Source organism: Polypterus senegalus, chromosome 7 (genome assembly GCF_016835505.1).
Source record: "Polypterus senegalus isolate Bchr_013 chromosome 7, ASM1683550v1, whole genome shotgun sequence".
Classification (NCBI taxonomy): Eukaryota; Metazoa; Chordata; class Cladistia; order Polypteriformes; family Polypteridae; genus Polypterus; species Polypterus senegalus.
In genome coordinates, this window is record NC_053160.1 from 30,817,162 (window position 1) to 30,833,667 (window position 16,506).

The window sequence follows — 16,506 nt, forward strand, 5'->3', positions numbered from 1 at the left end:
TAGTTATTTGATGCATTTTTAAATGGATTATGAGCGTTTAAATAAGAATTCAAATTTTCAGTATTTTAAAATATATTCCATCCTTAATAACCATGACTTTGTAAATAATGAGTGCTTTGTTTTAATGTAAATTAGTTGATCAAAGCTTTTTATTTAAAAAACCTTGGCTTTCTGAAATCATAGGTGATTGATTTTTTTTTTATGTTAAAAATATTTGCTCATTTTTGGTTAGAAAGTTTTTAGCTTCTCAGACATTCATATGTATTTAAATTAGTTTATTCCAAAGAGGTTTTATGTTAAATATTTTTCACTTACCAGAACTATACATTTTTAACACTTGTGTTTCTTTAGCTCATGGATTTTCTGTAAAGAATATCCAACATAAACCAGTTTGGCTTCTTTCTCCTATAAAGTTGTTCATGCTTTATCTTAAATAGTTTAAGCAATTATTCTGTGTCATTGTTATTTCATTTGATTTAAGGAAATGGAAAAAAGAAGAAGAGTTGAAGATGCTTTTAAGACTGCAGTGGCAGAGCTCAAGAAGAAATCTCATTTTGGTGGGCCAGATTATGAGGTATTGAAATAGATTTGTTGTCAGACATTTTGAGGTTTTTTTTTTTGTTTATTTAAACTGGGTAGAAGCCATGCTGTAAATATATCCCATCCCCACATTGGTGATAAAAGACCAGGTCTTTCACCATTGCCATTCCATGCAAAATTAAAATGACCAGAAGTAAATGGCAAAAAGTCACTAACTATACAGTACTTGCATTCTTGAAGACAATAGTTGCCATGGGACACTTTCTCTTCCTCATGCAGTTTGTAATGATAAGTTAGCTGATTTGTGCTGCTACACGTGCCCCAGAGTGAAACGATGAATCATCTCCCACTCAAATCTCAAAATATTTATTTGTGCACACAATGAAAGGAGCTGCTGGCTACTCTTTAAGGTTACAAAATGCCTAACTTAATGTGAAATAAAATGCATAATTTTTAATAGTAAATCCTATTATGATTGCATTACAATAATCATCTAAAAACGGCATCTTGCAGTGTTTGTAAGAGGTATAACTTTTGTAAAGTTCCTTAGAAAAAATGCAATCCTACTAATATGGTTAATGTAAGTTTAATGTTTAGGTCATAATCCTAGTTTACACCCATTTTTTTTTCCTTTCCCTTGACTTTTAATGCTAAGGGGTCAAGTTTGTTTCTATGACCGTCACTGTTCCTTAAGCAAGGATTTATCTACTGGACCATTGGCCAACCAAGGACAGGGTGAGGGGAGGATGTTCAGCTCAACAAGTCAATCCCCTGAGTCTTTGCGTTTCCCATTTATGTATATGCTGAATCTTACTACTATTACAGATGGTATGCCAAGTTGTAGCTTAAGCTTGAAGAGTATCTGAATTGCAGGGATGAGTGTAACATCACTGTTACCCTAAGGGAGATTTTTGAAACTTTTCTCTCCAAAGGGTCTAAAGGAAGTATTTCTGTTTCAATTTAGCCTGTAATTTTGTAACGGTAAGTATGATACAGTCTTTCACTAAAACTTAATTTCCCATTTCTGTGGCCTTTTCCTATAGTAATGTAACATCGGCAATAGGCTTAAATTGAACAGTTCATAAATATTGTAATGTTTGCATTAAGGCTGTCAAATTATTCATAAAAGAAACTTTGAAGTTATTTATAACTTTAAACATAAATATTCAGATATATTCAAACTTAGATTAAAGATTCTGAAAGTTATACATGTGCATTTGTACATGCTTTGGTTACACATTTATTATAATAACAGCCACAAAAAACACCACCAGCCAAAAAAACAAAAATCCTGGCAGTACTTGGAGAACTGTTATTTAACAGTCACAATACATTAGTAGCACAGGGACACCAGACGAGTGATCCAGTACCTGTGGAACATTGTCATAGGCATTTTGTTATTTGTGTACGTATCACAAATGAGAAAATGTGAAGAAATGTAATAATATAGTAAGAGTGCAGTGTCAGTAGTTTTAGACTCCTTTTCGTGGCTGCTGTTGTCGCTCACTGTGCTGACAAGGATCACAAGGAAATGAGTTAGTTAGAAGGGCTGTGACAGATGGAGAATAGTTAGCGAAGTAAAAGAGCAGGAAAGAGGTAGGCAGGTTTGAAGCTGGTTTGTTTTTATTATTTTGGAGGTGTCCACTGGCCAGTGGCTTGGTATAGTTAGCCTGTCAGTACCAGTGGACTTGCCTGGGAAAGTGTCTACTGGGTGACTTATGGGATCATGTTATGAAGTTATGGTCCACACAATCTGCTTTTTCTCCTCCAACCCCCACCCCAATTCACAGATGCAGCAATATTTTGATGTAGGTAGCCTGAAAAATTTTAAATCCATCATTGTTTAAGATATCATGTATAAAATCTGCAACATATGGCAGAGACTAATTGGACATGGCATGCTGGCTCTTTAAATCTGGGATTTTAAAACATTCATCTAAAGGGGAAATCAGAATTGTGAGTTATTTTGCACTTGCTTTAATGTAAAGGTCTTAATATTTAACAGTCTGGGATCTCACATTTAAGAGTGAACAGGACAGGATCAGATGCACAGTGAATCTTTCAGGGCACTGGAAAAATGTTTAGGGAAAAACTACTCCAAGTACACTTGTGGGATTGACAGAGGAAGGTGGAAGTGAAGTGTAAAAACAAACCTACAATATACTACAGCTTTACACAACATGTCTGGAGTTAGTGCAGGTGAAAGAAACAACTGTCTTCATTCGAATGTCAGCTTTTGCCTCCAAATAAGACTTTTTTTATGTAAATTCGAATTAAATTTGAATAGCGATGTCCAATTTGACAGCCCTTGATTTCATGTTGCTATTGCATTATCACCGAACCAGAAACTTAAATCATTGCTGCATATAAGGTACAGTAATTATTCAGAAGGGAATTCATGGTCCAGTTAACCTTTTTCTTATCCACAGGGTTTATTAAGTCATTATTATGTATACCGAGCATATTGAAATTTTAACTAGTATTTACTAACCAGCATGCAAGTGGTACCAAGATTAGTGAGTATAAATAACATCTCAAAGTTTCTGTCATTCTTGCCTGAAAATACTAATGTAACACATCTGTCAAATTGAGCAAACTAGTGTTAGATTCTTATTTCATTGTTTCCTTGCAAGAGAGGTGAACCTGATGACTACTAGGGCTCCTTGGTACCTTCATGTAATGCTTCACCTCTGTGACTTATTTGCCAATTCAGATGATTTTTTTTTTTTTTTTTTATATCAATAGTTCTTTGTGTGTATTTGAGATAGGTAATTTTTTTTCATTGCTATCTAGCTATTTAATCCTGCTTAATTGTGGTTTTTCCAATTTCTTTCAGGAGGGTCCAAACAGCCTTATTAATGAAGATGAATTTTTTGATGCAGTTGAAGCTGCTCTCGACAGACAAGACAAAATTGAAGAACAGGTAATTTTTTATTTTTTTTTTTCTTCTCAGCAATGCGATTTTTGCCATTGTTGCTGTTAATGATACAAACTTTTTCACTATGTCCTTAAATGTTCATTTAAGCAGAAGCAGATGTCTATTATATTTTGGATTTTGCAAAATACTGCAGTTTCTACATGCTGTGCCAACATGTATACAAATAACTTTTAAAATAAACTATGTAATGTTTACTTTAGTCATGCCTGACTTGTTTGATTTACAAGTTTAAACTACGGATCAGAGGGTAAATTATGGAGGATATTGTAAATGGGTAAAGTTTGAATTTATTTTGCAGATTACAGTTCACTCGTGTTGAGACAAAGCTTTTGGTTACAATGCTCCCACATTTTTACATATTGGTTGTAGCTGCATTTTAGATTTTTTAGCAATAAATCTAGTGTGTATGTATTTTTCAAATGACCTCACATTAATAGTTATTAAGGTAATAGTTTTATTAGTTGTAGAGTAAGTATAGTAGTTATCAATAGTTATAAGTTGAGCTGTAACATTTTTTTTTTAATCTGCTAAGTTCTCTGGGTTAGTGAGAGTAAATTTATATGACGGGAAATAAATAAATAAATATATATATATATGTGTGTATAGTAAGTCCATTACAAAACAGGGATACTGTCCGTTGTGAGACAAAGCATTGTAGTCTGCTTAGTTTCTTTGCTGCATACTAAGATAGCTAAATTTACAGACTGATCTGTTAATTGTTTATAGCATAAACAGCCTTTTGTAATGATAAAACAAAATGTTATCTATGGACAATTTATAAATGAAATCAGAACCATTATTATGTATGGAAATGCTTTCTCTTTTAGAATGTTTATCAAATACTGCTTATTCTTTTCCTAGACCCATTCTGAAAAGTGCAGAATACACAGACCCACAGCAGTGCCTTCTGATGATGCATATTCAGTGGTTGGTACGCACAGATTTGCACAACAGGTATTTTTCTTTTTAAGCATTTGCTTAATGAATATGTAATTGAGACTGTTACTTTATATATAAAAAAAAAAAAATGAAGACATTTGCTTTTGTGATTATTTGCTTGTGTCATCTTTGTTTCTAGTAATGATAAGTTAGATTCCATTTGGATGTAATTCATAAATGGTTTAACTAAAATTTACATTAGCTTCTGAAAAATTGGTATAGCTCAGTTTTTAGCAATGGCTATGCTGATCTTTTTTAAAATAAGTCATTGCTAGAAGCAATTGCCTTCTTTGTACTTGAATGCTATTAAATCAGCTGCATGTTTTGATAAAGCTGCAGGGCCCAGCTGTGCTTAATTCTTAATGGACCTTTATTTCTTGCTTTTCATTATCTCGTGCAAAAGCTTTTGATTTAATTGCTTTGTTGTGCTTGTGTTCTGATTTCTGGGTTTTTTCTTTGTCTGTCTCTGTGGTAGCCCTATAGTCGTTCTCCCTCCATGTCTTCCATTGATCTAGTCAGTGCCTCTGATGATGTTCACAGATTCAGCTCAAAGGTACTGTATTTAAGCAGAGAGCAGTCTTCATTGTTTTTCTTTGTTACTCTTTTATACATTCTAAACCTGGGAGGGTTTTTAGTATACCTATTTCATTATTTGTCACTCATAGATGTTTTGTATTTACAGTTTTTGTAACATTGGTGGTTTTACATTTAAAAGTGTTTCTTTCTAACTACTGTTCGCTTGATCAGATGTTAATCCCCTCATTGATTAGTGTGGTACAAATTATTTATGCACGACTGAATAATCATCATATTTATTTAAATTTACCTCAATCATATACAGCAATTTTTATTTTATTCTAAAGCTGGTTATAAGTAACATTAAATTTATATTGTTACGAAGATGATGTCTATCCATACTTCAGTATAGTTTTACATATCTCATGGACAAAGTTAAACCTAAGCTACTAAAACCAGTCCTGCAGGAACAAGCTGTAAAGCTTTTGCGGTTAATGGTAGTTTTAGTGATGTCTGTTGTGCAAACAATACTGGGTGAAGTTATGAATGTTGACGCTAATCTTGGAATATTGACTTATAAAATATTACTTTTGAATAATTTTGTTATTTTAATAGCTGTAAATCATCAAAAACTTTAATGAAAATCAAAGGTGTGCAGTGAATAAAATTTTTGGAAATGCCTAGGTCATGGCTGTGTATATTTTTAGGATTACTTGAAGACCACAGCACTGTATTTTTGTGTCTCAAATATGATTGAAAATTCTGAATTAAAAAACGCTTGAATGTAGGGCCTCGCCAGTTAATGGCTTCCAGCACAACAGGCATAATGGAGTGAAGGTTGGCCAAGATATTCCTGACCTGTCAGACAATTTCTTGACAAGTGGTAATAGGTAACCTATATAAACTGACAAAAGAGCAAAAATTAAATACACAGCATTGGCCCTCATAAATGGAACTACAATAGAGCATTTGCATCATATTTATCACTTTTGAGGTTTAAAAGGTTTGTCATATCACATTATAATAACTGTTTGGTAATAAAAATTATACGTATGAATTGTAATTTAAGATCTCATTATGTATATGTAAATATTCCAAAATCTGAAACAACACTCAATCTGTGCTGAATATGTTGAGTAAGATGATTTTGATCTTTTTTTTTTTGGATCCCATCCTCCCCAACCAACCCCCCCTTTTCTTACTTGCCACATACATGCATATATGTAAGGAATGACCTTGGTGTATTTTTTATGTGTTTAAAGTTTTATTGACTTTTTAAACACCACACATTACAATTAGTAAAACACAGACTGCTATCAGTACTTTCCAAAAAGAAAATCTGAGCCAATGGCAGGCTTATTTTTAAAAGTGTGACTAATAAAAAGAAACTGAACCAGTTCATACTACCTGTTTGCTGACCAAAATTCTCTCTAAAGTGCACCTGTATGTGAGCATACAACAACTAGTTTCAATGGTCACAAAGAAGCAAGTGGGGGAAACCCCTCTTTTGAAAATATACATTGTAACTTGGCAAGAAAGCCCAATAGGCAGATCCTTTGAAAACTGATATTCAATTTGAGAGACTTTTTTTTATGTCCACCTATTGTAAATGTTACTTGTGTACAGTTTGTAAGTTATCCACAGTGAAGTAACTTTGGTTTGTGAACCACACTAGATCAAATCTCAATGACCAAATATTCTAAAACTAAGTCTGGTGTGAAGAAAACATGAACAAGAAGTAAGTTCTTGAATAAGAGAAACATGATCTGAGGTAACATTCTGCACATTTCTTGTATACTGTATATCCTCTCATGTTATATTTAATACAGGTGGAATCGCATTGTAACAAAATTAACAGGACCGTAAAAATGTAGTTCTAACAAACATGGTGAAAATATGTATACTGTTGTGACTGGGGTCGCAAGCGATTTGCCATCTCTAACAGCAACGGTGGAGGGATAGCTCCGTAGCTGCCCTGCTGCATCTGGTGAACGGGCAAGTAAACTGATGCCGTTTCAAACTTTTTTTTTTTGTTGTTGGTTTTGTTCATCACAAAAAAAACTTTGAGAAGTTCTGTGAAACTCGAACAGTACCGAATCCACACACGACAAAACTACTGACGTGGTGGAGCACTGACTCAGAATTCAGCTATACATGTTTGATGATGTGCCTACACTCTTGCTGAGCCTCACTGAGACTGGAAATTTTGCAACAGACTGTCACTTTCTTTTGGTCTAACGAGAGAGAGTGCCTGTTGCAGGATTCCCAAAACTCTGCGAAAGTATAGGGGTGGCATTAAGTTTTGTGTTTTGTTTTTTTGCATTACATTATCATCTTTGGTGGTCATTTTTGGTCAAACAAATGTTTGTTATACTAAAATTTACATTTTATTAAAATTAAATCTGTTAAACATGATGTTGCATGCATGTTTGACCAGGCCAACAAAAAGTATTTACTATTCTGAAAATTTGTTACGTCGGTATTCGCTGTAACAGGATTTGACCTGTATATGGTTTCACATAGTGCAGATAGGCTGGTATACTTGATAGCAAGACAAATGTCTTCGGAGATATTTAAGGTAAGGAAACTGCCATCAAAAAGCAATGCAGCATAAAACTAAGTTAGATGTTCATAATATTTTGTATATGTATTGTTACAATTAACCTAACTTAACAGGGTTTATGGGGTTTCAAAAGTTTTATCATGATTAGGGGCTCAGTAGAGGGAAAAACACACCAGCTGGTACTTTTGCCCAGCTAGTATGTTATATCATTGACTGAGATATTTAAAATAAACATCCAGTTCATAAATGAGGGATTAAGCAAATATTTGTGAAATAACAGGAAACTATGAAATATAAGAAAACAGCATTCTTAATTCCAGTCCAGCAAGAGTTACCACAATTATGAAAGAGAGTCATACACAAGATAAACATTTTAAAAACAAAAATACTTTCTTTTACCTTACCCAATTATACAAATGTATTCAGACAACATCATTTATTTTTATTTTTCAAAGTGTAAGAAAAACTGGATACAGAGACATTAAATTTTGAGAAACGTTGCTGTAGTGTTCCAACAGACCACTGCATTCTTTCCATTGCCTTCAAAGGGGGAGGCCTTAGATATATTTTTGTTTAAAAAGGCAATCATGCCCTAACCCCCTCTTATAGGGAATGTTGCACCATCCTGCTTAACTCTCCAAGCTTAATCTCCCCATTTTGTTACCATCCTGATAGCTCGTTGACTGCTCTTTGGCATTAGCTGTATTTCTTTTAGGACATCCTTTTGTTTCTCTCTCTCTCTCCCTCAAATGTTCTCATCTTGTATCTTTTTCCACCTTCTTAATTTTTCCCCCTAGGACATATGACATAGTATAGAGAAACATTTATATTGGTTTTGCTTGACATATATGAAGGATTATCAAATGTTTCTTGAGTTCCGTTACATCTTTAAAATATAGCAAAACAACAATGTGCAAATTGTCTCTTATGATTCACCCTGACCTGGCAGTTGATCTGATAGCATCACACAGTGTGTGTCTAGCTCATTTCATAGCATTTTGAAATAAATAACTATAAAGGACAGGAAATAGGCAATAATAAACAGAATTACCACTGTGAATTACCACTGTAAACCTGCTCATTTTCAGCTTAGGAATGTCTTGCATTCAGTCAGTAATTAAAGAGATACTAATGACTTCTGAGACGAGGACTCTTTCAAATGTAATTTTCTAGAAAAAAAAAACACAAAGTAGAACTGGATGCAAGTTCAAAATCTTGTGTATAGTCAAGGGTTCTTTAGACTCTGCCATTTATAGAGAGAAAGTGGGTGAGGTTTTGTAAATGATGTTTGAATAAAATATAATAATAGTTGCTAGCTATCTTTTAACCGTGGTTAACATCTGATGAGTGATCTCCTTTGAAGTTCATTAAATCAAATAGCTTTTTGGACATTTTCTTTGTAAACTTGGATACCGTTATAGAGCACAGCCTTAATCAGAGACTGTTGTTCTAATGACATATTGCATCAGCTGTATTTTTTTTTTGTTCAAAGAAGCTGTGTCCACTTTAGAACTCAAACTAATTGCTATTTCCCTCTGATTTACAAGTCTTCTGTCCTTCAGTGTCTATTTCCTGGTATGTGTGTGTTTGTTTTTGAGGGCTTACAATTACTTACTGAAACAAATAACTTATTTTTGACCCTTCAGTATACAACTTTATCTAGCAGCTGGGTCTCCAGCCGGAGTTCCCATCTTAAGTCCATGCAGAAAACCCTAAAAATCCTTTAGGCCTGAGAAATTCTTGTTACAATACACAATACAAACATGCAGATCTACCTATGTTTACAGAGAATATCACAGCACCTTGGCAATTTTTTTTTTTCTTCTTCAGTCAGACTGATACTGTGGAAAAAGTTCAGAGAAGTGCATACCTGAAGAAATATCCCCTAGCATGTGATGTCTTTTATATAGACCTTCACTTTTCATCCATTTGCCCTGGCTAGTCGTATTGCTGCCATTCAACCAACCATTTCAAGTCGCCCTGACAGAGGTGCTTATTGGACCTAACTTGTTTGGCTTTATATCTGGCTTTTTGTTATAATATTTATGTTGGGTGGTGCCGTGGGGCTGTCCTCTCTAGATTTTTCAACCATTTCTACCATGACTTATGAGCAAGAGTTGTAGTACTACATTATTTCACACCTGACCTGCAGAGAGTAACATACTTTTTTAGGATTTCACATTGATAAATACTGTACCACATCTGTGAACTTCCTAGTGCCTTTGAATAGGTTTTGTTTAACCAATTTATACTAAAGGTAAAAACCTGCAAATTCAGCTCACTTTTCAAATGATATTTAACAGTGGCTCAGATTCCTTGCAGTATCTGCCACACATCACCTTAGAGTACACTATCACTCTTTTCCATGTATTCCTTTCCTGTCTGTTTTGTAATGTGAAAACAGTTCCCATTAAAACCATGCATGATTAAAAACATAGCCCATAGTACATTAGCCACAACACCCTAGAGCATGATACCAATAAAGTTTTACAGGGATGATCAAGAGTTTTCGTCGTCTTCGAGTGTATGTGTTTAGTGAACTCCACTTTTTGTCTATTTCTGAAACTCCACTGGAATGAACCAAACCAACACTAAAAAGAAGAGACAGTAAACATGGCGCTTCAAAATATCTAGTGCACATGCATTTTTTTGGATGTAAATTTCTAAACTTTCTACTCTACTCGTTGTGGAGTTTTTCAGCCACTGGATCAACCCTACCCTTCCTAAATAACAAACACAATGATGACATCTTTCCTTTCTGTAGTCTTACGGTGATTTGACAGTGCTTTATAAGAATTGTGTATGCAAGATTTCTGGTTCTTTTTTTAGATTAAATTACTTTAACATTTACATTATGACTTGTTTTGAATTGAATACTTAGCCTATTTAATTAACTTTAGGTTTATGAGGTACCTTCAATGGGAGAATCCATTGTACATGAAACACATTTTTGATTCCCTTAGATGAAAAAATTTACATCTGCGATAGTGGTAAGTTAATTATTGCCAGGAAGCAAAGGATCATGATAACCCTTGGCAATGTTTTTCTACCCACCTGCAAAAGAGAAAATGGTTGTCTGATTCTTACCTTAAGTCAACATTTAACAGTGTCTAATGGATATGAAATTCTCAATATATTTTTTTAAATGAGACCGAAATAGAGGGAAAACAATATTAACTATTAAATGTTTTGCTAGTATGTTATGTTTGAACGATAGTTAGATCATTAGCTTGTATAATACCTTCTTGTCATTAAAAATGGTAAAAAGTGGAATTAAGAATGCTTTCATCATTAGATTTGCGAGTGATGTGCAGTCTTTTATGACAACTGCCTTTGGCAACAAATGTATTTATTTTGCAGTATTAGTGTTGAATTGGTGATTTTTTTTTAACATGGAGACCAAGCAGTAGTCTCAGTAGGATAGTATTGAATGCAATTTAAAAAGGAAAAATCCTAATTAAAGATGTTTTCACATTCCTTAATGTGAAACAAAGCAAATGGACTATAAATGATTTTTTTAATTTGGTTAAATTTCCAGTTCAGTTGCCTTTCACACTGAAGTAACTAAATATAACAATAAACATCCCTTGGGCATGTCATGAACTTCTATCATTGGGCAGAAACACTTTTTCCCCAGGGGAACAAAAAATCATTGAGGGTCAACAGTTGTGTTTGTGCACTGCCGTGTTTTCCATAATTATTTAGTTTATTTACCAAACGCAGCTCTATAACCAAACTGCCTATTAGCAAAAAACTTGTGTGCTTACCACATACAGTGTAAATAAGGTACATTTCAAATTGGCAAGTGTACTAAAGAAAGCAAGCTCTGCTGGGCACATACATTGAAGTGCTCAAGTTTTGTGACAGATTGGGTCAGCTTCACATACTGTATAATGTTTGTGCATTTACTCTCCAGTAGCCACCATATAAATGTAACCTCCATTTAGATTGCCTTAAACCACAAGTCTACTTTATGTTCTCTATCTCTGTATGTGTTTTGATCAACCCAATCACAAATGCAATTACAACTTTTTTTCCAACTGCTGTATAATCACATACACAAGGGATTTATTAGGTGCCTGATCAAGTGCTAGGCTTGCTGTGATTAACTGGTAATTGCTCAAGTTTTTTTTGAATTGTCACCTTTATGTGCATATCCAGGGACAGTGAGGTCAAGAGTGCCAAACGTTTATCATATCCTCTCATCATTTATTGTGACAGAAATGCAATAACTTGCTTTGTAATGAATTAAAAAGAGTGAGAGGATAAGGCGAACCATTCCATTACTACTTTATTGCCAGTTAAAAGTGAAAGTTATCATAATAACAAGCAGAATAAAAAAGAAACCAACTTCAAATATTAGAAGAACTTTTTAGCAGATTAAATACAGAGGATATTTTGCAAAGTAGTGATGACTGCAGGGATGGGACAGCACCAGAACCAAATCGGAGAATGTACTGTTTTATACAGAGAGCATACAGAAACCTCCTGGTAACCACCAGCTGGTAAAAGAGGTACTTGTTTTCAGTTAAAGCCAATTTTAGAATTGAAAAGGTGAGAAAGCACAGTAACAGACGGTGTACTGTACTAGTCAGCCAGCAGTTTTAATAAATGCTGATGCAGTGCTAGAAACAAATGTATACTGAATCAGCAGGTGTAACTCTTCAACTGATGGGGCTTACTATAGCTGAGATACTTACCTAAAATCTTAAAACTCATCACATGTGTTGGCCATGAATGTTCCAGCAATGCTTGTGTCAGAAATTTTAAAGTGTTCAACTTTAGAAAATCAGAAAGCAGTACCACATTAAAAACAAATCATGCTTTATGAAATCACATAAAGGACATGAGAGGAAACCATTGCACTCATAACGGGTATACGAGAGTTTATGAAAATTCTCTCTACTATTAGCCCAAAAACTTCAGAATGTGAACATACATTTTTAGGCCTAAACTTCATCTTTAATAACAAGATGTCCCTCTTATTAGTCCAAGCATGATAAATCTTAATGCAGCTGGTGTACGACACCGTAAAGGGCATAATTTCATCTCAAAATAGTCCTTAATGTCAAACAGATGTTTTTGACAGAAAAACTAATTGATGGGGTCTAAATTAGGCATGCAAACTATTTGAGAATACAATATTAATGCATATTAATTTTGATTTTATTGAAAAAGTGACTTTTTTGTACATTGGGGGAAAAAGCATCAGTATGACATAATCCTTTATATGCACTCATGTACAGCAAAACTTTATAAATAAATGTTGCTGTAAAAGCAGCAGGTAACCCCAAAAAAACCTAACCCCCAAATGACTCCATGTATAAAGCTGATCTACCATAGCGCACACTGGAACTTTCCAGGTTTGCAAAAGTGGTAGCCCAGTAAGCTATTATATACATTTACAATTTGTCCACCCCAACATTTATTTTTACCTTTTTATTGTTTCTAATGCTCCATGTTAACCCTTGACTCTTGCTATGAATGAAATTCCTTTGAGACTACCACAGCATGCACAGTTCCACTCATAAGTATTTCCCATTGTTTGATCCGTCTTGTGTCTGATCACCTTCATACCTCATTTAAATCACCCAAGTGTTTACCAAAGGGTCTTGGTGTAGTTAATTATCTGCACTAGAATGTGATTAGTGTTTTCATATCTCCCTAAACAAACCAGAATTTTGGAGAAATTGTACCAGTGGCTTTTTTACGTGAAGGTTTAGATTGGTCCCCACATTATTTACACAAGAACATTTTGAAAATAATGAAATTATGTAGGTTTATAGTTCACCGTAACTAATCTAAAATTTGCCAGTTTAGATACTTGAAAATCTTATAATAATACAGCTTCTATGTATGTAGGACAGTGTTTCTCAACCACTTAGTCATTGTGAGTTATCATGGGATGGGTCAGCAGTTATTTTTTTACAATGGCAGTGGGTCTGATGATTGATTACCCACACCACCTTGATAATCACACACTGTTCACCAAGGGGGAGTATCCTTCTGATGATCACACCTGAATCACCAAGTGGGACCCACATTCTGATTGTCCCATTCAATTCAACTGCTCTGTTTAGTTGCCAAGAAAATTACATAGGGAAAAAGTGGGTCATGGCATCAGAAATATTAAGAAACACAGGTGCAAGATTTGCAACAATTTTGCCAGTTTAATGAAAGCAAACTAAGAACAATAAAGAAGTACAGTATCCACAACCTTACAAAACCTGTCACTTGGGCAGAAATACCGTAGATATTCGCGTATAAGTCGAAACATTTATGCCTTAAAATTCATTAAAAAAAAAAAAAACGGTCGACTTATCCACGGGGCAACACAATTTTCCATAGTATTTGGGTAATGGCACAGTGCTTTTATTTAAAACAGTCAATTAAAATCCGTGTTCAAAGTAAACAGTGCAGTGATTCAAAAGAACTCTTCATTAAATAAATAATCCATAAAGCAAACGTGGAGGTTTAAAAAACAATCCTTTAAAAACCCTAGGTTAAAACGTTGCTGGAAGCAGTCTATAAAATCAATAAGCCCGGTGCCTCTTTTAAACTAGCGTCTCACCTGCTTCTCCCGGTTGGGCTTTACAGCATGCGAGACGCGCTCTCACTCTTTCTCTCACACACACTGGTCTGGAGTCGTCCTGATCCTGGCTTCGGTCTGGCACTCATCCCAGGCCTGAGACTTGGAATCTTGGCATCCAGGACGCCCACATCAAGGACTTCACCTCCAATCCTGCCGACTACTGCTGCCGTCCTGGCCTTATGCGGACAGTCTTTTCTTCTTTGGTCACTCCTGCTACATGATCGCTGAGCGGGAGTGACTTCTACTTCGACTTTGGGTGTCGGCCTAACACCCAGGCTTCCACACAGCTTGGTTGCGTTTTTCACCTCTGCCAATCTTCTTTCATGGCAACCTTTCACCCCATGGGTGAGGTTTCTAATAGCTTGATTCATGTGTGCTATAGTTGCTGTTATTTTATAAGTGCTTTGAGCACTTACGGTAAGATTGCTTTCAGGATTTAGTCATAATAATATTTTATACCTGCTCACACTATTTTGGAATCGCCAAATTGCTAATTTTGCATGTGGATATGGTGGGAACATGCAAACTTGACAAACACAATTCCAGTGATGATTATAGATCTGTAAAGCAGCAGTGCTATTGATTCTGCTACTGTGCTGACCTACATAAGAGCTACTACTCTCCTATATAGTAATTGATTTGGTAATAAGCACCATTTTTATTGCCAATACTGTACTATACATCTGTTTTTCAGCCCACTTCACTTTTAGCTGTAGTACTCTGATTCAGCTTAGAAAATGTATGGAACTGTTGTAGGCTTCTAACCATCATTTCCTTTTCTTCTTAGGCTGCATGTAGTAAGGATAAGCGAATGCCATAGACACAAAGAATAGCATTTTGTAGGTCTAAAGTTGATGCGTTAGCATCTAGGATTTCTGGGGTAAATAAAGCCAGGCATTTTCATCAAGTAAAGTTTGCTAGTGCCATCAATGCAAATGAAAATGTTACAGTTAAAGTATATTTAATAGAATATTTAAAGTTCCTGGTTAATTGTGTTTGTATTTTTTTTACACTGTCAGAAGATAGTAAGGGCTGAACTACCTCTTAAAAGTTTAGTTGTTATGAACTTCATTTGTGGCTAATTATCATGAGTCACTCGCTTAAAAAGTAGGCACTATCAAATAAATAGTACTGCAAATTTAAAGAGCTTTAACAGTGGGAAAAGAAAAACTTGTTTTGTAGTTCCTGTGGACCTTTAGTAAATTCTGCATTTTGACAAAAATTAAAAATCATTTTAATAAAAGCAACTAGTGCAGGTCTGTTTACTCACATGGTGTGCTGGTTTTCTTTTGTTTGTGGTAGGTGGAAGAAATGGTACAGAATCACATGACATACTCCCTGCAAGATGTTGGAGGCGATGCCAATTGGCAACTTGTTGTGGAAGAAGGAGAAATGAAGGTAGGATTGCAAAAATGCACAATAATATTTTTAAAACAATTAAACCTTGCTATAACGTTTTCTTTTTTGCCAAGTTATGCAGTTTTTATTGATTGTGTTTTATTTTTACCTGAAAGTCTTAGTGTCTCTTTGAGGATATGGGAGCATATATTATTCATACTTGTCTTGACATTGCACTTACTAAACAAGACACATTTGCCTAACAATCACAATGTAATAAAGTTTAACTAAAATGTAATTACTTCATTCATCCTGTGTAAAATCTTGTAGAGATTATTCTTGAGAGTTAAGTTCATTACCTTTAAATTTTAGGCAAGTGGTAGGATGATTTTTGATGAAGCATGTACTTGGAAAAATTTTGGGACATGTGCAAATTATGAGGAAGTGCATTTAAAACCAAAACCAGGATGCAATATATTATGATTTGTACACAGATTACATCCCAATTTTCAATTGTTATAGTTAATTTGTTATAGTTAAATTGAGTTTTCAGGTTAGAAGAGGAAACTTTGTTGAAATTTAGGTTACTTTGGAGAATCAATTTTTAGACTTCATGAAGTGGTAAAACATTTTTAAACATGCACCTGTCAATGTGTAAAAAAATATGATTTGAAAGTCACCCAAACTATTATTTAAAGTTAATATATGTAATAATTATGTGAATAAAGGCAATTGTAAGCAATGAAAAAAATTACTCAAGAATAGTTAAACTCTTTAAATTGGATCAAGAGTCATGAGAATTAAAAGAACAATGATCTGGAAATGTTTATATTGGAAATTTGGGAAATATAGTCTGAAAATATAGAATGAGAGACGCATGTGGAGGAAATGCCCAGAAGGCCGCAGTGGATCAAACACACAGGCACTGGTGTAACAGGTTTGGTCTACAGTTTTGCACGGATCCAGGTACAGCTGTGCCTGATTCTATTAAGAAATTACTTTTATGTACCATAAAAGATTGGGAGCATGTATTGCAGATGTGAATTGAAGAATAGCCTTATACCCAAGGTACAAAATATT

General features: G+C 34.5%; 1 protein-coding gene across 2 annotated transcripts in view; it reads left to right on the forward strand.

The window, feature by feature from the left end:
* LOC120532436 (ceramide transfer protein) overlaps positions 1-16,506 on the forward strand; it is a 113,679-nt gene that overhangs the window by 74,937 nt on the left and 22,236 nt on the right. The window contains exons 8-12 of one of the 2 annotated variants that reach the window (XM_039758422.1): positions 482-574; positions 3,377-3,463; positions 4,340-4,432; positions 4,893-4,970; positions 15,391-15,486. In XM_039758422.1, the coding sequence (XP_039614356.1) occupies positions 482-574; positions 3,377-3,463; positions 4,340-4,432; positions 4,893-4,970; positions 15,391-15,486 (447 nt within the window). The remainder of the gene's footprint in view (positions 1-481; positions 575-3,376; positions 3,464-4,339; positions 4,433-4,892; positions 4,971-15,390; positions 15,487-16,506) is intronic. The other variant, XM_039758423.1, reaches the window with a different exon arrangement.